This window comes from Sarcophilus harrisii, chromosome 3, assembly GCF_902635505.1.
Source record: "Sarcophilus harrisii chromosome 3, mSarHar1.11, whole genome shotgun sequence".
In the NCBI taxonomy this organism is placed as follows: Eukaryota; Metazoa; Chordata; class Mammalia; order Dasyuromorphia; family Dasyuridae; genus Sarcophilus; species Sarcophilus harrisii.
In genome coordinates this window covers 594413403-594436736 of record NC_045428.1, presented here as the reverse complement: position 1 = coordinate 594436736, position 23334 = coordinate 594413403, and the positions used below count along the sequence as shown (strand labels likewise).

General features: G+C 45.0%; 2 protein-coding genes across 2 annotated transcripts in view; both read right to left on the bottom strand.

The window, feature by feature from the left end:
* The window catches only part of LOC111720231, a 41343-nt gene extending 19773 nt beyond the window's left edge, over positions 1-21570 (bottom strand). Inside the window, 4 exon segments of the mRNA XM_031961669.1 lie at positions 2137-2587; positions 3449-3567; positions 10368-10642; positions 21515-21570. Of these exon segments, the coding sequence (XP_031817529.1) occupies positions 2137-2587; positions 3449-3567; positions 10368-10642; positions 21515-21570 (901 nt within the window).
* Positions 21571-21594: 24 nt separating this feature from the next.
* Positions 21595-23127, bottom strand: LOC116422669 (carcinoembryonic antigen-related cell adhesion molecule 16-like). The gene is made up of 2 exons (XM_031961668.1): positions 23064-23127; positions 21595-22173 (listed from the first exon to the last, which is right to left on the bottom strand). Exons 1-2 carry the CDS (start codon positions 23125-23127, stop codon positions 21629-21631), a joined length of 609 nt encoding a protein of 202 aa, XP_031817528.1. The 3' UTR covers positions 21595-21628.
* Positions 23128-23334: the final 207 nt, after the last annotated feature.

Genomic DNA, 23334 nt, shown 5'->3' with positions numbered 1-23334 from the left:
CCACCATTTTGCAGACAAGGCAATAGTGACTCACCAGAAGTCACCCAGTAAATGATGGAACTGGGATCTGAATCCAGATCTCCTGATCCCAAGTCTAGAACTCTCTTGCTCCCTCGGCCTTTTCCTTTAGCAGAATCTGGAAGCCCTGGGAGAAGCCAGGTCACCTTGTGTCTTCTGAAGGGCCAATTCCTTATTTCTTCCAGGCCTGAGAAGACTCTACAGGGGAACTGAGGCAGACTTGGTCCCACACAGATTCCTTGTCTCAGCCCATCACCGGGCCCTCTTGTTGTCCTCTTTCTGCCCAGGCTCTTCAGTGTTCAGTGAGCTGAGGTTCCTTCCTGGATCCTAACTACTCCAGTGTCCTGTGCTGAGGAGGGGAGCCAAGCCCCCAGCCCGGGAGATCTCCCCAGTGACCTTGTCTTTAACTAGTGGGTCTGCCTGGGAGCCAAGAGGTCCAGGTGCTAGATCTGCCTGGTCCCATCCAGCTGCTTAATGTTGGGCCAGCTGCCTCATCCCTCAACCCCTACTTGGTGCACAAGAGGCCTCAAGAACGCCAGGATTGGAGGCCCAGGGGCCGGCCCACTTTGGAGGTTGTTGCCTCCCCCAGAAATTGCCTCCACCCAGCAAATCCTTGTATGGAATTGCTTCCCGGGCTTCTCAGGTCCATTCCACCTTCCTGTTTGTATGCTTCTTCAACAGAACTCAGGCTTCTCAAGGGAAGTGATTTACTTATTTATTTTTGCCTGCCATGCCCCGTACCCAGGCCAGTTCCTTTGGAAGCAGTAGGTGCCTAAGCAATGCCTGAGAGTCACCAGATGGAGGACTCCTAGCTCCTTTCTCACACAGTATTCTCTGCTCCCCAGTTCAGGGACAGAAAGACAGCCGGCAATGACTGTCAGGGGCCCCCAATACTGCCTCTCACCTGTGGCCACTGAAGGCATCCTGTCTTACACACACAGACTTCTGGGTCAAGTCCCAGCACTGCCCACCATGGAAGCAAGTGCCAAGGGGCCTGGGCTGACCCCTGTCAGTCAATCCCAATCAAGCTTCCCTGTCAAATGGGCAGCTGGTCCCTGCTGGAAGATGGGCCATCCTGGAGAAGTCCCTCCCTCCTGATGTGACCCTGCAGGTAGGAGGCCATGAGGTTGTGCAGTAGACAGAATGCTGGATGTGGGGTCAGGAAGCCCTGAAATCGAATCCTGCCTCAGTTACTGACCAGTTCTGGCCACATCACTCCCTCTCTGTTTCTTTTCCTCACTTACAAACACAGCACCTCCATATCAGGTCCTTGTGAGAATCAGATGAAATATGACGCCCAGAGCCCTTGAACACCTTCTGGCTCCACATAATGACAGCCCTTGTTAGCCTATTTCCCAGCAGGAAAGCTTTCCTTATTGGCAATGTTGTCCTTCCTTGGAGCCCCAAGTGTCCTCTCGGTACCCCTGGGCACTGACTTGGTTTTCTCCTCATGCAGCTGGGGCTCAGCAGAGCTGGAACCCTCTGTCCCAGGCTGACCCTTCCCAGAAGCCTGGAGCCCTTGATCTTGCCAGTTTTTCCAGGAAATGGAGGTGACACAGGGGTCCTTCCTCTGGGGGCTCCCTCCCAGCTCTGGAAGCCTCAGAAGACAGAAGGTCCTGGGCATCAAGGCCGTTGGGCATCTGGCTCTTGGGCTGTGGGTAGTCTGGCCATGGGCTCTCCTGGGCCCAGTGGTCCCCAGACCCAGCAATGCTCCCCCTGAGCCTAGCAGTTTTAACTGTCTTAGGGAAGGTGAACTTCAGGCACAAGTTGCCTGCCTCAGGAACAATGGAAAGGGACCCTTAGGGGTCCATCTTAGTTTTACAGTATGGCCTGGGAAAGCTGGGAGGAAGCGGGTAGTTACACCCCCTTCCCCATAATAACAGCTTAGAGTCTCAGAAGCTAATGACCTCTGACCTCTCCAGTGCTCCCAGTGACCCATGATCACACTGATCTGGGCTGGAGGGGCTCTCACCTCCTTGGCCCACATTATTGGGGGTGGGGGGTGCTGGAGAAGGGCTCATGCTCTTCATTCTCCCTACTTCCTTAGGGGAGCTTCTCACCCCAGATTGAGGGAGGGAATAGGAGTGAGACATGGCCCAGGGGAAGGGCAGCACTTACCATACACCGTTAAATGTCCTTGTCCAACCATTATGCTGCCTTGAGAATTAACAATGGTTACATGGTAGTCATCAGTGTCACTGAGGGTGAGGTCAGGGATGAGCAGGGAGCCGTTGGGGTTTTCTCCGGATGCCCCAGGGTCCTGCCTCAGTTGCAACGTGTGACGATCCTGTTGGAATTCAATCTTTTTCCCAAGTATAAGGAAACCCACCAAAGCCCCGGTCAAGGCTTTTGGGTTCACTTCCCCATAGGAGGTTTGGAACAACAGTGACCTGAGAGACTTGGCTGGATCCAGCAGCTGAGGATGGAGGCTGAGGGGGGAGGAAGGCAGATAGCAGGGTCCCTCTGCCCTCCGGGCACAAGGCCACAAGCTGTCCCTACAGAAGGGGGGGGCTGCTCTGCCTGCCGGGGGCTGCTGGGAGCTCAGTGGGGGTGTTTCGGGAATCCGGGCCTGCAATCATGAAGGATGAAAACCAGTTTAGAGACCTAAGCCGTGCCTCAATTTACAAAGAAAAAATGAGGTCCAGGTAATGAGACATCTGACTTATATGAAATAGAAAGGCAAACAACCTTGAACCCAGATCTCCCTTTAAAACCCCGAAGGCCTTTCATAAACCCTGGGTGCATTTTAAGGCTGACACTTTGCCTCCCAAAATCACTGGCAGGAAGTTGGTGTTCAGGGGCCTAGATATGCCCAGCCCGAACAAAAGGCCCTGAATTCAAATCTGATCTCAACCTTAACACTTCCTGGCTGGTGACCCTGGGCAAAATCATAATCCCAAATTGCTTGGAAAAAAAAAAAGTGTTTTCCAAGGGAACCAAGCAAGAGTCAGGGGACCTGACCATGGTCACACAGCCAGTACAATTAGGCTGATATCCACACCCAGGTCTCCTTTGACTGTAAAACTTCCCTTCCCCCCTTCAGAGGTAGCTCCGTTCCAGCACTGGACATTGCCCTGAGTGTCAGGATGGGGATGGACAGCCTTGAACTGCCAATACTTCTCCCCTGCCTCTGGTCAGAAAAGACTCCCTGGTCAAATCTTCTTAGACCGTGTGTAGGACAGAACCTGGGATGGTCCCCTTCCCCTGGTCCCCCGTCTCCATCTGGGTAATCCCACCATCCCTCTCCCTCCCTGGGTTCCCGAAGGGGCTGGAGTCCACCTGTGATCAGGGCCCCCCTCCAGGGGGCTGACTGCCCTGCCTGATGTTCTGAGGGGGGCTCTCCATGGGGCTGGGCTGTGGCTCCACCCTCTCTTCCCAGGAATTCTCTGCTTTCCTGGCTGTGTCTTCCCTCTATAGGCTAAGGGCAGACCCTGGAGGTGTCCCTGCTGCCTCCAGGCTGGCTGTCCTGGGGGCAGCCCGGAGCCACTTTGGTCCCCTCCTCCTTCTCTGGAAGCTGAGGTCTCTCTTTAGAGCTGGGCTCTTCTTTGCCTGGACCAAGGGGCCCAAAGGGCAGCGACAGCCTCTGACTTTCTCCTCCCTCTTTCCTCCTCCTCTTCTTTCTTCCCCTCCCAGCTGCTGTGTTTTCCTCCCCTCCGGGAGCCTCCCTATGATCCCTCCCCTGTCCAAGAGAAGTGCTTCTGTCCTCCAGGGGAAATGGTACCAGTACATTTACCAATAGAAGTACCTGACCCCGCTACTTATTTCCCCTGGAGTAGACATTTTAGACCCCGAAAATAGACAGAAAATGGAGGCAGAGGCAGGAATGTGCTTGGGGTTTTAGACCCCACACTTTCCCCTCCTTCCTCTGTGGCAGGCCCGTGCCTGGCCCTTCCTCAATCATTTACTGGGGCTTGTGGGGAGTATCCAAAGGGCTGGGGGTGGGAATAGGGATGCAGATTAGAGCTGCTTCCCCAGTGGGAACAGATCAGGGACATTTCTTCTCCTTCACCCTCCAGGAGTCCCCAATCCTACCCCTCCATCTGAGAAGGCTGGTCTAACCCAATTAGAAGGAGTTTAAATCAGCCTTGCCTTTTAGCTTTATAACCTTAGACAAATTCAATATCTGCCTCTGGTTCCTCAACTGTGCAATGGGAAGGATAATACAGGTATTACCCAGGTTCAGGAATCATATGAGAAATATCTGGAAATCATTTTGCCAGTGAAGGAGGGCACTGCAGCCTTTGGGAGGAGGGGTGGGGGGCAAAGAACTTGAGCCAAGATGGCTCTGGATGGGGTGAATGGGAAGTATGGAAGGGGGACAGGCTAAGCCAAGGGGCCTTTGGTGAGGTTGGTCAGTAGCACTTTGTAACCACCTACTAAGTTCCAGGCCTTGTGCTAAGTATGGGGGATACAAGAAAGGTAGAAGTCCCTGTCTCCTAATGGAGAAGACAATATGGAGAGGACTCCACAAATAAGACCAACTGAGAACAACGGAGAAAGTGAGGGAAGGCCCAGATTAAGGAGGGAGGGAGGGAGACTTGAAAAGGTTGGGAATGAAGAGTAGATGCTACAGACCCAATTTGATGGTCTGCCTCAAATCTTAAATCTAGACATTGTCTGAGCTCCAACCTGGGGCATGGAGGGCAGAATTTCCACCATCCTCACTTTTGGGGCTTGTAGTATAAGAAGGAAAAATTAAAAAACCATTTTAAAGACAATAAAGACAATCTTTGGGAGTCCAAGATTGGTCCAGATTTCAGTTGGAAGAAGGCGGTGAATGACTACTAGCTCACAAGGGAATATGGGGACCACTCGGAATTTCAGTAATTGCCAAGGGTGTGGATCTTAGTTCTGGGAACATGAAGAAAAATTGGGGTCAAAGGCAGATTCAAGGCATTCCCCACAAAATAAGGTGAAATACCAAGATCATTGCATCTGAAAAGAGTGAAAAAAGACCCAAAGTGGTGGGATTCCCCAGGTCACAGGGGAGGAAGCAAATGCAAAACTTCTGCCCCCAAATCCAGCCTTGGGCCTTCTTGAGCCTCTGACCAGACCAGGGCATTCTTGACTTGTCTGGGGAAAACCCAGTCCCCTGCTTCACCGTTATAAGGCTTCTAAGGGTGGTCCTGCTTGGTCAGAACCTTTGGTCTTAGGCCCTAACTCTGGTGGCAGGTCATTGAGAAACATAGGCTGAAACCACTTTTTCTTTTCCATCTTCCCTTGGACAAGCCTATCCCTTTGTATTTTTGGGTCCCAGGAAAAGTCTATTACCCAAGGGCTTTGTCCATTGCTCTAGGGAGGCTCAGGTGCCCTTAGATCTATTGTGGGTCAGCTGACCATCAAGACTTCTGGGAGAGGATTGGGGCTGGACTGAGGGACATCTTTCCTTCCCCTTCTACTGGGGAGCTGGTTTATGGAGTAACAGATCAGAGTTTTGTTTGCGGGCCACTTGGTGGGCCAAAAAAACTGAAAAACATGTCTGGATAAGTCCCCAGGTTGATTTTGTCGTCACTTTGACAGATATTAGCTCCATCCACCCAAATAAGACTTTCAGATCATTTAGGGTCTACCTTATATTCTTGGCTGTGCTCTAGAACCATTTGAAGAACCCTGTCCAATCCAGAGCATCTGGTCATACTAGAATAGAACTGAACCATCTAGGTCAGCAAAGATGGGTTATTCTTGGCCTGTGGGGCTACAGGATCCACAAGGGCCCATCTTCTAAGTCGTTGCCTGAGTGCTGGATGGCCACTTTCCTAGTTTGGTTATATTTTTGATACTCATCCTGGGAGAATTCTGAAACTCCAATTTGACACCTCTAAATAGATGCAAGGGGCCATATTTAACCAAACTAACAAAACCATATGATAATTCAATAGATGCAGAAAAAGCATTTGATAAAATAACATCCATTCCTAAAAAAACTTGAGTAAAAAATGGATTTTCCTTAAAATAATCATAGATCTATTGAAAACCAGCAGTAACACAATTAATGGGACAAACTGCAACCATTCCCAATAAGATCAGGAGGAAAAAAGGTTGTCCCACTATCACCATTACTATTTAATATTGTATTAAAATCTAGCTTTGGAAAAGAATAGAAAAATATTAAAGGAATAAGAATAAACAAAAGGGAAACCAAAATATCACTCTTTGCTGATGATATGATTATATTAGAAACCCCAGAATTCTATAAAAATTATTAAAAAATCCCACAATTTAAAAGTTTGGTTATAAAATAAACCCACCTAAGTCATCAGCATTTTATATTTACTAACAAAACCCAACATCAGACTAAAAAAAATACCATTTAAAGTAACTACATAGTATAAAAATTTTTTATCTGCCAAGGAAAATCAGAAACTTTATGGCAAAACAAAAACTTTCCACACAAATTAAGTCATCTAACTAACTGGAAAAATATTAAATCTCTTGGATTGGGCTACCTAAACTAATCTATTTATTTAGCCTTACCATCGACTCCCAAAAAACTATTTGATGACCTAGAAAAATAACAACAAAATCAATATGGAAAAATAAAAGGTCAAAATTTCAAGGGAATTAATGAAAAAAATCAAATGAAGGCCTAGCTTACTAGATCTAAAATTATATTATAAGGGGCGTTAAAAACTATCTGGTATTAAAAAAAACTAATTGATCAATGGAAAGAAAATTCAAAGAAAATACAGCCAAAAATTTAATTATCAATGAAAACCCAAAACCCTATTTTTGGGATAAAATCATTATTTAAAAAAATTGGGAAAATTGAAATTATATGGAAAACTAGGAACCCACACCCAACACCTACATCAAGATAAAATCAAAAATGGGTTAAATCTAGGCATAAAGAAAAGACCATAAAAAATTGAAGAAATAGGATATTTACCTCTCAGACCTGTAAAAGGAAGGAATTTATACCAAAAAGAACTAAAAATCACTAATAAAAATTGAAAATTTTATTATATCAATTGAAAAGTTTTGTAAAAAAAATTAATCTGGCAAGATTAGAAGAAACAATAAACTGGAAAACATTTTTACAGTCAAAGGTTCTGATAAAGGATCATTTTCCAAAAATATAGAGAATTGCTTAATTTATAAGAAATCAAGCCATTCTCCAATTGATAAATGGTCAAAAGGATATGAAAGACAATTTTCAGATGTAAATTAAAACTATTACTACTCATATGAAAGTTTCCAAATCACTATTGATCAAGAAATTAAGACAACTTGAGATACCACTACACCTTTCGATTGGCTAGAATGAAGGGAAATAACATGGAATTTGGAGGGGATGTGGGAAAACAGGGACACATAATTTTGGAATTTAAAATCCAGCCATTCTGGAAGCAATTTGGTATCCAAAAAGTTATCAAACGGATACCCTTTGTAGTTCTCTACTCATACCCCAAAGGTACTAAAAAGGAAAGGGACCTTATTAAAAAAATTTTGTGGAATTTTTTGAAAATAAAATCTGAAAATGAATGGATGTCCATCAATTGGAAATTTGAAATAAATTTGTATAGAATTTTAGAATATTATTTTCTTGAAAAAGACCAGCAGAAAATACAGAGGATTGGGAAACTTTTGAACTGGTGGCAAAAAAACAGAAATTTATACCTCAAAACATACTTATGAGATTATTCTGAAAAAAGTGTTTCTTCAAAAAGAAAAGATCTAACATTTCAATTGATCAAGGATGGAAGAAGAGCTACACCCAAACAAAAACACTAGAAATAATTAAACTCTTATTTTTTTCTTCTTAGGTTATTTATACCTTCTAAATCAATTCTCCTAAAAAAAAACTTTATTCTGACAATATTTTATCAAGGGAAGGAAAAATGGAAAAAGTAAGTCAAGGGATAATTTAAAAAATTACCTGCATTTTCTTCAAAAAAAATTATTTAATAATAAAAAAATAACTAATTAGGAATTTAATTAATTGTGCTACTATTAAAAGGAGGGAATGGATTTTCAATCACCTTTGAGTCTTCAAGCAGGAGGACATCAACTTTAAGGCCATTCAAGGTCTCCTCTTACTAAATCTCTGGGATTTCTATTATCCTTTTGTTCTTTATTGCCTGGGAATAGGCTATCCTTACTAATTAATAATTCTCAACACCCAGCCAACAGGAACTCTAACTGGGAAGCTGTCAAATTGAAGGGGTCTTGGAAGCAAAGTTACAATTCCTTGGCTCTTTATAATACTAATTAAATTGGTATCAAGATGAAATTACAGATAAAGCCTGAACCACTAATAGGATTATAAATTTCCTGAGGTAAGAAAAAGGGCACAAGGACTATTGCATTTAATGGCAAATGGACTTTCTTTAAAACTTCATTTTTCTATCCAAAAAAATAATTATATTCAAAAGCCCAAGATTATATTTCCCCTTTATATATATATATATATATTTCCATCTCTTTTAATAAAATCTTTCCTTGATTTTTTCTATCAAAATTCTTTTGGAACTTTGACAGGGCCCATATTAATTTTTGAATTTCACCCTGTATGTGGCTATTCATCATTCTAATGACCTGGTATGGGAAGACTCTGACTGAACCTCATAATCTCAACAGTGTCTCCTAAAACCTGATAATGTGGACCCCAGAAAGGCCCTTCCTAGGAAAGTTTTCCTTTGGTTTTTGGATGATAAAAGAGCTTTAGGTATCAATTCAAGTGTAAATTGGGGGTCCTGAAACAATGCTTGGATGGAGGAAGAATAAAATCTAATTTCTTTTTCAAAATTCAGATCCATAACTTTTATATGAAAATCTCTCCACGTAAATTTCCAATTTTCTCTATTCCTTATCAGACATCTTATTCTATGACTAGGATATCCCTTTACTTTGTGTTAACACCCTATTTACCCTTTTCATCCAGCACTGTCCCTCCAGCCTATCTACCTTTCCAATCTTTAGATCCTTCAGCTACTTTCTGCCTCAGTCCCTAGACCAACTCCAGGGCTTCATGGAGGATCTCAGGCACATATGGGGACATCACAGGTGGAAGATTGTGGATGGCCCCTTCACAATTCCTAGTGGAGTTCTATGTCCAGTCATGGGCTCCAACTTAAAAAGGTGAGGTCTTACCTGAAAAGGGACGAATTGGGGGATGTGAAATTGTGTCATGAAAGTGAATTTTAAACAACTGGAGAAGCTTTTTGGGATCTTACCTATTTTTCTCTTATTAGAACTTTTTTATGATCAGAGTTCTTTTTGCTTTTACCATTTTTTTAAAGTTGAGGTCTGTTTTAAAGCAAAGGGCCTACAGCCCTTTAATTTACTTGGGCTGTTCTGTGACTGATTTCCCAGTGTGGGAAATCAAAAACCAAAGCTAATTCCTTGAATTTGCCTTTGTTTTTGCTTTTGGGGTTTTATAGCAAATCAGCTCCATCCATTAAAAGGACAGACAGCCTAAGAGCGACAATAAATTTCCTTGGGTGATTTCATAAAGGCCTGCAAAGACTTACATTGGAAGGTGGTCCTAAGAATCATCGGGGCTAGATTTACCCTCTATCTTAAGAAGGAGGGTACATATGGCCCTTGGGATGCCTGTTTCTATCTAACAACTCTGGGGAAATAAGAGAGTCCTTTCTGCAGTTAAAAGCCATCAAGGACGGGAGACGCTCAATGCCAATCATTGTCTTGGTCCCATCACTTTTCAGTTGCCCCCCTCTAACCCTCTTGTGATCTCCTTGAAGGCCCCCACCCTTTTCTACTGGATCCTATTGCCCTTCATTTGATTGTTTAACCCATATATTAGGAAGAGGATCCAGGCTTTTAAGTTGTTTGTTGCCAGGGTCACTTATTGGCCTCTGATGAGTCTAGTCTCTGACACTCTCAAGAAAAGGGGGGAGTGAAGTGGAAAAGCCCCCCAAAAGGGATCGTGAGAAATATAATCTTGAATTTTGTAGTTAGAAGTTCATTACTAGTTCTTCACTCCCTAATGCAGATGGTATTTTTAACAATCCAGATGTACTGTCCTGAGAGTCTTGAGACCTTGACAACTTGATAACCTTAAAGAAATGCTGCTGCTGCTGCCTGAGAATGAACCCCTTAGAGTGATAACATTTTTGCCTCCTGTTTAGAATAGAAATTCCTTTATTACGACAAATGTATCAAGAAACATTTTGATGTCTCTCTCTTCTTTCTATAAATATATGGCCCTGAGGCCCTTCATGACTGACCCCTCCAGTGTTGGTGTTGATGTTCAGTCGCTAGTTAGCAATAAACGCTCTTAAAACTTCATTATTTTGGCTGTCCTGTTTTTCTCTTGTGCCTGGGCACTTCAAGATGTGAGTCACTGCTGGGGAAAGGCCTGGAGAGGGAGGACACTCAGAGTCACTCACAGTTCACAACCAGGATAATGGGGTCACTTCTGTTGGAACTGATTGAATTCCGGATTTCACATTGATAGGACCCAGCACCCTTCCTCTTCACAGACAGGATGGTGAGGGTCTGGTTATTCATGGACAGCTTCATCTTCTCATTGAGAATCAGGGATATGTTATTGAAGAACCACAGAATGTTCCTCTCCGCCTGTTCTGTGCCACATGTGAAGTCCAAAGTGTCATTCTCTATGACGCTGGTTCTGTTGACTGTGAGGTTAGGTTTGCTGTTCTTTCTATAGAGAGAAAAGAGCTGTGTGAGGATTGGCTTGTGTCTTCACTCGACAAAACCACCAAAGCCTTCCAAGCATTTGCACTAGGCATATACAGGGATGATCCATGGGTAAGTGAGATGCCCCTGGTTCAGTGGTTATGCTTAATAAGGAAGGTGGAGAAGAAGCCTAGGGAGGGAATGTTGGGTCCTGAGTTATCCCTTCCATGAGACAGGTTTTGGGACATACCTTCCTTAATAAGCCTGAGCACCTGCTCCTGGCCTCACTGACCAACTCTCAAAACCTTTTCTGAGGGAAGGAAGAGAATTACCAACCACCTTAACTGTGATGCTCTTAGAGTACTGGACAAGTTGGTGACATTGTTCCTTGTCTACATGTATACTTCTCCTGAATCTTCCTAAGTTGCATTTTTATGACATAGGTATTATTAGAGAAGTCAGATCTTGTGCCATTGACTTCATCATCTATACTGGCAGGTGGGTAAGACTCCAACATGGCACTCTAACGTCAGTGAGTCTTGAATTTGACTCTCAATCTCTCCTTGCTCGGAGTTTGAAATGTCAGATGTAGTCTGGATTTGTAAAGAAGAAGAGAAGAGATGAGATAAGTCACTGCTGGGGAAAGGACAGGAGAGGAGGATACTCAGAGTCACTACAGTTCACAGTCAGGGTAATGGGGTCACTTCTGTTGGAACTGATTGGATTCTGGATTTCTGCATTCATAGAACCTGTCCTCCTCTTCACAGAGACAGGATGGTGGAGGGTCCGTTGTATGGACAGCTTCATCCTCTCATTGAGAATCAGGGATATGTTATTGAAGAACCACAGAATGTCCATTCCTTGCCTGTTCTGCCATGTGAAGGCTAAAGTGCTATTCTCTATTGCTGGTTCCATTGGACTGTGAAGGTTAGGTTTGGTTGTTCTTTCTATAGAGAGAAAAGAGAGCTGTGTGAGTGATTGGCTTGTGGTCACTGACAAAAACCACCCAAAGCCTAAGCCTAAGCATTTACTATAGACATACAGGACACTATGGGTAAGGATTCTTGACTCAGTGAAAGCATTAAGGAAGGTGAGGAAGAAGCACAGTGGAGGGAATGCTATCTGAGTTATCCTCCATGAGACAGGTTTTGAGACATGCCTTCCTTTAATAAGCCTGAGCACCTGCCTGGCCCCACCTTTGACCAATTTCAAAACCTTTTCTCTTAGGGGGTGGAGAGAACACTTACCAAATCCACCTTAACTGTGATGCTCTTAGAGACAGACAAGTTGGAACATTGTTCTTTGCCTGACATATACTTTCCTGAATCTTCCCAAGTTGTATTTTTGATGACATAGATATTAGAGAAGGCAGAGTTCATGGTACCATTGACTTCACATCTATACTGGGCAGGTGGGTAAGACTCAACATAGCACTCTAACATCAGGTCATTAACATGACCTCAATCTCCTTTCGGGTTTGTACAAACATGATGTTGTCTGGTCCATCTGTGTAGTAAGAGAAGAGAAGAGATGAGATGTGAGCCAATCCTAGAGAAAGGCCTGAGAGGGAGGACACCTGTAGAGTCACCACAGTTCACAGTCACGTAATGGGTCACTTGTTGAAATTGATTGACCTAGATCATATCCATAGGACCCAGCATCCTCTCACAGACAGGATGTAGGAGGGTCTGGTTCTTCATGGACAGCTTCATCCTCTCATTGAGAATCAGGACTTGTTATTGAAGAACCATGCCCTCCTGCTTGTTTTGTGCCACATGTGAAGTCCAAAGTGTCATTCTCTATTACGTTGGTTCCATTGACCGTAAGGTTAGGTTTGGTTGTTCTTTCTATAGAGAGAAAAGAGAGCTGTGTGAGGATTGGCTTGTGGCTTCACTGACAAAACCACCCAAAGCCTAAGCCCAAGATTGCATCATAGACATACAGGGGATGGTCCATGGTAAGGAGATGTCCCTGACTCAGTGGTTATGTTAATAAGGAAGGTGAGGAAGAAGCAGTGGAGGGAATGTTGGGTCCTGAGTTATCCCTCCATGAGACAGAGTTTTGAGACATGCCTTCCTTAATAAGCCTGAGACCTGCTCCTGGCCCCCTACCTTGACTAATTTTCAAACCTTTTCTCTTAGGGAAGGGAGAGAATACTTACCAACCAATTTTAATTGTGATGCTCTTTAGACAGACAAGTTGGTAACATTGTTCTTTGCCTGACATATACTTTCCTGAATCTTCCCAAGTTGCATTTTGATGACATAGATATTAGAGAAGGCAGAGTTCATGGTACCATTGACTTGCCATCTATACTGGGCAGGTGGTAAGACTCAAATATAGCACTTAACGTCAGTGGTCATTAAATATGAGACTCAATCTCTCCTTTCTTGGGTTTGGTACAAACATGATGTTGTCTGGTCCATCTGTAAAGAAGAGAAGAGAAGAGATGAGATGTGAGTCAACTAGAGAAAGGCCTCTGAGAGGGAGGGACACTAGAGTCACTCACAGTTCACAGTCAGGTAATGGGGCTACTTGAATTGGATCTAGATTTCACATTCATAGGACCCAGCATCCTCCTCTTCACAGACAGGATGGTGAGGGTCTGTCTTTTGGACAGCTTTCATCTTCCTATTGAGAATTAGGGACTTGTTATTGAAGAACCAGAATGTTCTCCTGCTTGTTTTGTGCCATATGTGGAAGTCCAGTGTTGCCTTATGACATTGGTTCCATTGACATGAGGTTAGGTTTGGTTGTTGTTCTTTCATAGAGAGAAAAGAGCTGTGTGAGTGATTGGCTTGTGGTTTACTGATAAAACTACCTAAAGCCTAAGCTTCAAGTATTTGCATTATAGGTATAATAGATGGTCCATGGGGGTAAGGAGATTTCTGTTCATATATGCTAATAAGGAAGGTGAGGGAAGAAGCCTAGGGAGGGAACAAGGTCCTGAGTTATCCTCTATGAGACAGGTTTTGGGACATACCTTTCCTACGTTTGAGCACCTGCCCTGGGCCTCACCTTTGACCAATCCCCTGTAAAACCTTTTTCTCTGAGGGAAGGAAGAACACTTACCAACCACCTTAACTGTGATGTTTTAGAGACCAATGTTGGCAGGACATTGTTCTTTGCCTGATATGTATACTTTCCTGAATCTTCCTAAGTTGTACTTTTTTGATGACATAGGTATTATTAGAGAAGTCGGGGATCTTGTGCCATTGACTTGCTATCTATACTGGCAGGTGGGTGACTCAACATGGCACTCTAACGTCAGTGAGTCTTTGAATTTGACCTCAATCTCTCCTTGCTCGGAGTTTGGAACAAATGTGATGTAGTCTGGCCCATCTGTGTAAAGAAGAGAAGAAGAGATGATGTGAGTCATTGCTGGGGAAAGGACAGGAGGGAGGATACCTAGAGTCACTCACAGTTCACAGTCAGGGTAATGTCACTTGTTGAAACTGATTGGATTCCGGATTTCATCTTATAGAACCTAATGTCCCTACCTTCATAGACAGATGGTGAGGGTCTGGTTATGCATGACAGCTTCATCTTCCCATTGAGAATCAGGACATGTTATTGAAGAACCACAGAATGTCCACTCGCCTGTTCTTGTGCTATGAAGGCCAAAGTGTCCTCTCTATTATGTTGGTTCCATTGACTGTAAGGTTAGGTCATGTTCTTTCTATAGAGAGAAAAGAGAGTTGTGTGGAGTGATTGGCTTGTGGCTTCACTGACCAAAACTACCTAAAGCCCAAGCCCAAGTATTTGTATCAGCTATCTAGGAATGGTCCATGGTAAGGAGATAAACTGATTCAGTGATTAAGCTAATAAGGAAGGTGAGGAAGAAGCATAGGGAGGGAATGTTGGTCCTGAGTTATCTCAGAGGAGACAGGGTTTGGGACATGTTTTCCTTATAAGCTCTGAGCACCTGCTCCTGGCCTCCACCTTTGACCATCCCCTCAAAACCTTTTCTCTGAGGGAAGGAGAGAATATTACTATCCACTTAATTGTGATGTTTTAGAGACAGACAAGTTGGTGAGCATTGTTCTTGCCTGATATGTATACTTTCCGACCTAAGTTGCATTTTGATGACATAGGTACTATTAGAGAAGTCAGGGTTCACAATGCCATTGACTTGCCATCTATACTTCTGGCAGGTGGAAGAGACTTCAACATGGCACTTAACGTCAGTGAGCCCTTTTGAATTGGACCTCAATCTCCTTGCCTTGGTTTGGAACAAACGTGATGTAATCTGGGTCCATCTGTGTGTGCAAGAGAAGAGAGAAGAGATGAGATGTGAGCTGCTGTTGGAGAAAAGACAGAGAGGCAGGATATCAGAGTCACTCACAGTTCACAGTCAGGGCAATGGGGTCACTTTTGTTGGAACTGATTGGATTCCGGATTTCACATTCAGAACCTTACTGTCTCCCCTTATCATAGACAGGATGGTGAGGAACTGAATTCTTCATGACAGCTTCATCCTCTCATTGAGAATCAGGGACTTGTTATTGAAGAAACTAAGGTATGTCCACTCCTGCTTCAATTTATGCCACATGTGAAGACCAAAGTGTCATTCTCATGATGCTGGTTCTGTTGACTGTGAGGTTAGGGTTTGGTTGTTCTTTCTATAGGAGAGAAAAGAGAGGTATGTGAGTGATTGGTTTAGGTTTTTACCAGGTCATGTCTTCTTGACAAAAAAGCACTCAAAGCCCAAGCCCAAGTATTTGCATTATAGACATTCAGGAATCGTCCATGAGTAAGGAGATGCCCCCTGGTTCAGTGGTTATGCGAATAAGGAAGGTGCGGAGGAAGCCTAGGGGTGGGGGTGCTGGGTCCTGAGTTATCCCTCCTTGGAGCTTGTAGGTTTTGGGACATGCATAATCTTATGACTGTTGAAATGGGAGGAGGGAACACAGCATTGATGAAGGGCCCACATGCCTGGTATGTGGTATGCTATATAAATGTTATTATTCTCATTATTATGATTATTGTTATTGATCAACACTGTGTGAAATGCTGTATATTTAATTTCATCCTCTCAAGAACTCTTGGAGGTAGGGGGCTATTGTTATAGCATACATTTGAACCCTAATTTTTCAATCCAGGCCTAGTGTTTCCTTGTTCACTGAGGTTTCTTCCTTTCTTTCATCAATTATTTCATTCTATTCTAGGAATTTTAATGTGGTATCTTTTTTAAAATGTTTTGATAAGTATGAAAGTAGAATACTTTGATGTTCTATAGCTTTATTTTCTGGATGGTGATTCTTGTGAGAAGGGATCCTTGGAATCTACTACTTGATTGTCTTGTTTTCATATAAAAGGGAGAAGTATTCATGTTTCCTAGTCTAGTACTTGAGTTTCTTTTCTTTGTTGCTCAAAGTTGTTATGTGTATTTTGCAGACCAGGCTCTTGAATGTTCAGAGTTGCAGACATCAGAGGGATCCTGGACTTCATCTGTAAAGGGCTCTTCTCAGCATTCCACGTACGCCCTTATTTCTGGATAAGAAAAATGGAGTTCCTAGGGGTTGTGTGACGGTGGCCAAGGTTGGTTGGTTAAGAAATAGTAGATTTGGTGTTGGAAATCTCTCAGGTGTTCTGGGTTTCAGAAGTTGCCTTTTCAGTATATTCTAGATTTCTTCCTTGCAGGATGTTTCTTCTTGGACAGGGTACAGGAGTGGTTGGTAGAGGGACAGCATTGGAGTTTTGTGTTTCTTTTGGGTACCACTTCCCTAGGTGCCTTCATGGGGTACTGTGGGGGCCCCTGTGGTGCTTTACCCTTTCTGTTTTCTCCCTTCTTTTTTCAAAATGAGAGCCCCTTCCCAAAGTTGGGCTCCCTATGGATTGTGGGGCAGTGCTCCCTTCCACAGACCTCCCATGGGAGAGGCAGGTAGATGGCATCTGCTGGGGAGTCCTAGAACATTGAGAAGCTTTGCTTGTGGCAAGAGGAGCTTGTGCTCCCATGGGGAGTCTGCAGATTTTGGCCTTATGTCCTGTTCCTGATCAAATGAGATGATATTGGTAAAGAGGTTCATGGGGGACTGGCACACCGTAGGCACTCACTAAATGTTTATTCCCTTGCTCCTTCTCCAGTCTAGCTTTTGTTCCTCTGACCAGCTGGGGTCATAAAGAGGTCAGCAGATGCTCTCTGCTTGGAGATGTTCTGCAGCATCCCCCTCAGTAGCCTTGGCTGTGATGAGATCCATAGAGGGCCACCCCTTTGCTACTGTCTCAGCAGCAGAGGACCAGAGATGGCAGGGGGTATCTGGCCCAAGCTCCCACTTCAGGCCTGATCAAGAGTCACCCAGCCTCCACTTCTCTGTGTCCTCAGCAGTCATCAGGCCTTTTTCCCCTGGTGGACAGCTCCCCTTGTGAGGTCTCCTTTATACTGTGTGCCATTGGCCTCCTTGTGACTTCCCACTTTGCTCCTAGCTGTCCCCTTGGGAGCCATACAGAGCAATGCTGACCTGCTTCCACAAAGACCCTTCAGGGTTCTGAGACTGCTTTCTGAGACTTACCCCCTCTGGCCCATCCCTCCAGCCATGACTGAGTCATCATATTCCTGGGGGTAGATCCTCTAGTACTTGGAACCACTGTGATTTGTAGGAGGTCTTCCCTAGTTCCTCCTTTGGCAAATGGACACCATGAAGCTCTGAGCCTGAAAAGTCCATTCCTGTCTGGCCAAGCTTGGGGCTATGGGCCTCTGCTCAGTTACAAAGGCCGGTCCTTTGATGATAGCCCCAGAGGCCTCCTGGAGTCTCTCCAGCCATATCTTGCATGGAAGAACTAAGGGTCACCTTCCAGACTCAATGAAAGGTTGAAGGTCAGCTTGATGAGTGGGTCCTGTCCACATTCTTATTAAATACAAGGTGTTCTGAACTGTAGAAAACCTTTGTTCCTGTGGTGGCCTGTACCTCTTGGGACACAGAAGGACCTGGGCTTCCCTGGCTGCAGGTTGCATGCTGCTATTACTGCAACCCAAGTTCAAGTTAGCTTTCAGTCCACTAATCCCTGAATCTTTTCCACACCAACTGTTGTCAGGCTTCCTTTCCCAACTTTTGCTTTCAGTGACTTCCACAGAAACTCAGATTTGGAAGAGAGGGTCTTTGTTTGGAGGCCTCTGCCGAAGAGAAGCCTTCTCTCTGCCATTCCTCTTTTGGACCACTCTAATCATGGGATAGTTAGCCTAATTTTCCCCTTTCACCCAAGATTCCCAGCATTTACTTCTTTCCTCTGGGGTCAAGTCCAACAAGACAAATCCCTTTTCTTCTTGGTAGCTACACAAACCTCAGAGATATAACCAAAGGATTTCAGAGTATCTAGCACTGGAGGGGCAGAACCAAGATGGCGGGGAAGACATATGCGGCTTTCTAAGCTCCTCTCATTCCCCTCACAACCAACTATTAAATTCAGCCTCAAAATAGCTCTTCACTGCTTAAATTCATGAAGATTAGAAACACTAAAATTTACCAGCCTAAAATAATCTGGAAGATCACCAGGAAAGGTTTGTCCTGAGGGGCCAGGAACAGACTAGCGCAGGCAGTGAGAGACTAGCGCCCTGAGCAGACCAGGGGTGGGGGTGATCTCTGTGGCTAGAAAAGGTATAGAGATGACTCTGTTATAGTCTAACTACTCTGCCTTGATTACAAAGCAGTGTAAACTGGCAGAGAAATTAAAGCCTAAAACAGAGGGTACTCTAAAAAATGCCAGAACCTAACAAGATCTGACTTTAACCATCCAAACCCAGAAGTGACTCAGGCAGACCATAATAAAGCCCTGCAGCCACATCCTGCAGTTCTGGCTTTTGTGGGGACAGTTACAAATCTGCACAGCAGGGGGGCACAGCCTGGGCAACCTGTAATTGGCACAGTGGGGGCTTCACTGGAGCAATAGAATCTCCCCTGCAGATTCAAGCCCAGGCCCAGAGACACTTTGGGTCCCTGCAGGGCCATTCAGTGCTCAGCTGCTAATACCCACAGCCCCAGGGCTGGCTTTGGCTTGGGGTAGTGAAACACTCACTGCTCAGAGTCTAGTCCCAGGGCAGTCATTATCCCACACAGCAGCGGTTCTTTGCAGGCACTTTCCCAGCTCTACCCTGCAGGCCTGAGTTACTTCTGGGTGGGGAACTCTTTCCCAGTGCACTCTAGTACCTCACTGCTTTTTGTAACTGACTAGCAGGACAGCTACCCGCCCATACACCTATAGCTGCTCTGCAGAGGAAGTTGGTAACTTCCTGGCTCTGAAGGCAGACCCTACAGGCTTTAACAAAATAAGTAAAAAAATCAAAAAGATGATTGATAGTTTCTATACAGAAAGAGAGCAGATTTCAACCCTGAAGAGACTAATAGCAGACAGTGTCGAGGCAATTGTTGGTCCCCAATACAAAAGGCTCTCCTAGAAGAGACTATTAAACCTTAAAAGAGAAACTAAAAGAAAATGGGAAAGGAAAGAGAAGCTATGCAAGAGAGCAACAACTTCTTGAAATGTGAATTGGAAAAGGTAAAACCCCAAGAAGTGCAGGAAACAGAATTTGTGAATTGAAAAGAAAATAATTACTAAAAAATTAGGAAATGGAAAAAAAATTCCATAAAGCAAAACAACTCATTTAAAACTTAATTGACATATACAAAAGAAGTAAAAAAGCTCCTGAAGAAAATAACTACTAAAAATCAGAAATGAATAATAGAATGACTGATCTATTGAGACCTCAAGAATCAGTCATAAACTAAAATGGGAAAGATTGGAAAATGTCAAATATTTACTTGAAATAAATAGATATGGAAAATAGATCTAGGAGAGATAACTCTAAGGATCATTGGACTACCAAAATTATGATGAAAAAAAAAGAGCCTAGATACTATTTAGCAGGAAATCACCAAGAGAACTGCCCAGAAGTAATAGAACTGGAAGGTAAATAGGTATTGAAAGAATTATCGAACACCTTCTGAAAAAAGACCCTAAAATAAAGACTTGAGGAATATTGTAATAAATTTCAGAATTTTCTTAATTAAAAGAAAAATATTATGTTAAGCCAGGAAAATAATTAAATACTAAGGTGTACCACAATAAGGGTCATAAGATCTGGCTGCCCTAACATTAAGTCCTAGGGGCTGTCTCTAGAGCAGGCATCATATGGCCCCCAGAACTTCCACAACCTGGTTGTCTTTTTGTGGATGCTCTCCAGTGTATCAATGTCCTTTGGAAACTGTGAAATATAGACCCAAATATAGTACTGCACGTCCCATTGGATAGTCCAGAAGGAGTGTTATTTCCTTATTCTTTGAAGTGAAAATACTGTAATTGCTTCAGGACTTTTTGTTCCCTTATCACCCCACTGACTCAATATTAACTTCTTGGTCCACTCATACTCCACAGGTCTTCTTCAGAAGAACTGCTGCCTCACCATTGGATTCTGGGTTTTTGTAATGATCTCACTTCCACGGGAGCTTGGTTTCTTTTTAGGCAACCTAACCTTATATTCAAAAATCAGGTAAAGTGTCTGCCCCCAATCTTCCCTTCTCTGAGTCAACCATCCTTATTTAGTTTAACAGTTTTTCCTATGGTTTGGTGATTGTGTAATTTCCCATATGGACCCATGCTCACTTATGCTTTGACTTTTGGGATCCAAGAGCAGGACCTGCTCTGATTCTGAATAATCTCCTTGGTCTGAACTGCTTCCTAGGCTTCGAAAGTCTATTCCACATTCTTGTTTATATGTTTCACAGGACTATGCCCTTGAGAGATTGATTTATTTTTCCATGTTCTACACCCAGGCAGTCTTGGATGTAGTAGGTGTCTACAATGGGTTGAGGACTCAGATTCTCTCACAGTATTTTCTGCTCCCTAGATCAGGGACAAAAGACACCAATGACTGGGTCAGGGCCTCTGTCCTGGCTGGCTCCTGCTCACTTAGAAAGATTGGAAGGCATCCCACACACACATCTGTCAATCTCTAGCCCTGCCCACTATGAAGCAAGTTATAAATGGAGCTGACCTCTCTCCTGTCAAGCTTCCCTGTCAAATGGGCAGCTGGTACCTGCTTGAAGATGGGCCGTCCTGAGAAGTCCCTCCTTCCCGAGGTGACCCTGCAGGTAGGAGGTCATGAGGGTGTGCAGTAGACAGAATGCTGGATGTGGGGCTCAGGAAGCCCTGAAATCGAATCCTGCCTTAGTTATGACCAGCTCTGGCCACATCACTCACTTCTGTTTCTTCCTCACTTACAAACACAGCACCTCCGTCCCAGGTCCTTGTGAGAATCAGGTGAAATATGATGCCCAGAACCCTGGAACACCTTCTGGCTCCACATAATGACAGCTCTTGTTAGCCTATTTCCCAGCAGGAAAGCTCTCCTTGTCAGGAACGTTTTCCTTCTTTGGAGCCCCAAAATGACCTCTGGGCCCTGAATTGGTTTTCCTCATGTGATGTCTAGGGGAGCTGAACCCTGTCCCAGGTTGACCTTGTGAAGCATGGAGCCCTGATCTTGCCTGTTTCTCTAGGAGATGACACGGGGTTCCTTCCTCTGGGGTGGGCTCCCAGCTCTGGAAGCCTCAGAAGACAGAAGGTCCTGGGCACCAAGGCCATTGGGCGTCTGACTCTTGGGCTGTGGGTAGTCTGGACATGGGCTCTCCTGGGCCCAGCGTTCCCCAGACCCAGTAAAGCTCCCCCCAGATCCAGCAATGCTCCCCCCAGGCCTAGCAGATTTTTAACCGTCTTAGGGAAGGTGAATTTCAGGAACAAGTTGCCTGGCTCAGGCACAACTGGAAAGGGCTAGATGCCCCTCCAATCCTCAGTGCCCTTTCTTAGTTTCAGACTATGGTCTGGGAAAGTTAGGAGGAAGCAGTTACCCCCTAATAATAACAGCTTAGGGCTCAGGGAAGCTAGTGACTCTGGACCTCTCCTGTACCCTAGTGACCTATGATCACACTGATCAGCTGTAGGGGCTCGCTCTTTGGCCCACATTATGGGAGGGGAGGGAGGCTCATGCTCTGCATTCTCCCTGCTCCCTTAGGGGAGCTTCTCACCCCAGACTGAGGGAGGGAATAGGAGTGAGACATGGCCCAGGGGAAGGGCAGCACTTACCATACACCGTTAAATGTCCTTGTCCAACCATTATGCTGCCTTGAGAATTAACAATGGTTACATGGTAGTCATCAGTGTCACTGAGGGTGAGGTCAGGGATGAGCAGGGAGCCGTTGGGGAGCACCTTCTCACGGATGCCTGCAGGCTCCTGCGCTTCAGTTTCAACCCTGTAGAGAGCGATCTTGTTGGGTTCTGCTACTGCTTTTCTGTACCAAGTATAGATGAGAGCCTGGCCTGAGAAGCCCTGGATGTCCAAGGTGATGCTGCGGTTCACTTCCCCATAGAGAGGGTTTGGAAGAAGAGAGAATTGAGTAGACGTTGGCTGGATCCAGCAGCTGAGGATGGAGGCTGAGAGGGGAGGAAGGAGGCAGAGGTCAGCAGGGTCCCTCTGCCCTCCTGAGAGACCAAGGCCACTGAGCTGTCCCTGAAATAAGGGTGGGGGCTGCTGGGAGCTCAGTGGGGGTGTTTGCAGGGAATCCTGGCCTGCACATCATGTGAAGACCCCAGCCTCTGCAGAGAATCGGAGCCTTTGGTATGTAACACATTTTTGGCTCCCTCCCCGGGATTTTTTCAGAATAGATCTGCCAGTGATCCGGGCAAGGCAATGGAGGCAGAAATGAAGCAACAAATGTTGTGGCTGAGGACAAAAACTATTCTTTAGAGATTCCTGAAGCCAGTACTCTCAATTTACAAAGAAATTGAGGTCCAGGTAAGGTGAGACATCTGACTGATATGAAATAGGAAAAGGAAAATAGGAAATGACTTGAACTCAGATCTCCCTGCACCAGACCCATGAAGGGCCTTTTCACTAGACCCTGGGTGTATTTTAAGGCTGACACTTTGGCTCCCAAACATCAGAGGCAGCTAGATATAGCATCAGCCCTGAAGTCAAAAAGACCTGAATTCAGATCTGGTCTCAGCCACTTAATACTTCCTGGCTGTGTAACCCTGGACAAGTCACTTAATCCCAACTGCCTCAGGGAAAAAAAAAGTGTTGTTCCAGGTCAACCAGAGCTAAGAGTCTAGGGAACCTGACTATGGTCACGCAACCAGTACACATCAGAGCTGGGATCCACACCCAGGTCTCCTCTGACTGTAAAGCATCCCTTCCCCCCTTCAGAGGCAGCTCCGTTCCAGCATGGGACATTTCCCTGAATGTCAGGATGGGGATGGATAGCTTTGAGCTGCTGTTACCTCCCCTGTCCCTGGTCAGGAAAGACTCCCCTGGTCAAATCTTCCTAGACCGTGTCCAGGACAGAACCCTGGGACTGGTCCCCTTCCCCCTGGTCCCTGTCTCCATCTGGGTCAGAATTCCACCAGGCAGAATCCCTCTGCCCTCCACCCCCTGGGCTCCTGCTGAGCTGGTGTCTCACCTGTGATCAGGAGCACCCTCCAGGGGTTGAACACCCCGCTCTGAGGTTCTGAAGGGCTCTCCATGGGGCTGGGCTGTGGCTGTGTCACCCCGTCTCCTTCCCAGGAATCTCTCTGCTTTCCTGAGCTGTCTTCCTTGTACAGGCTCAAGGGCAGACCCTGGAGGTGTCCCTGCTGCTGACCAGGCTAAGGCTGTCCCTGGGGGCAGCCTGGAACTGGGTCTCTTGGGCTCCTCCTTCTCTGGAAGACTGAGGTCTCTCTCTTCAGAGCTGG

Excerpts from the sequence above, each read along its gene's own strand:
- LOC116422669 (XM_031961668.1), bottom strand. The coding sequence starts at position 23,127 with ATGGAGAGCCCTTCAGAACCTCAGAGCGGGGTGTTCAACCCCTGGAGG. Across the intron at positions 22,174-23,063 it reads GAGGGTGCTCCTGATCACAG|GCCAGGATTCCCTGCAAACA; the intron begins GTGAGACACCAG and ends CATGATGTGCAG.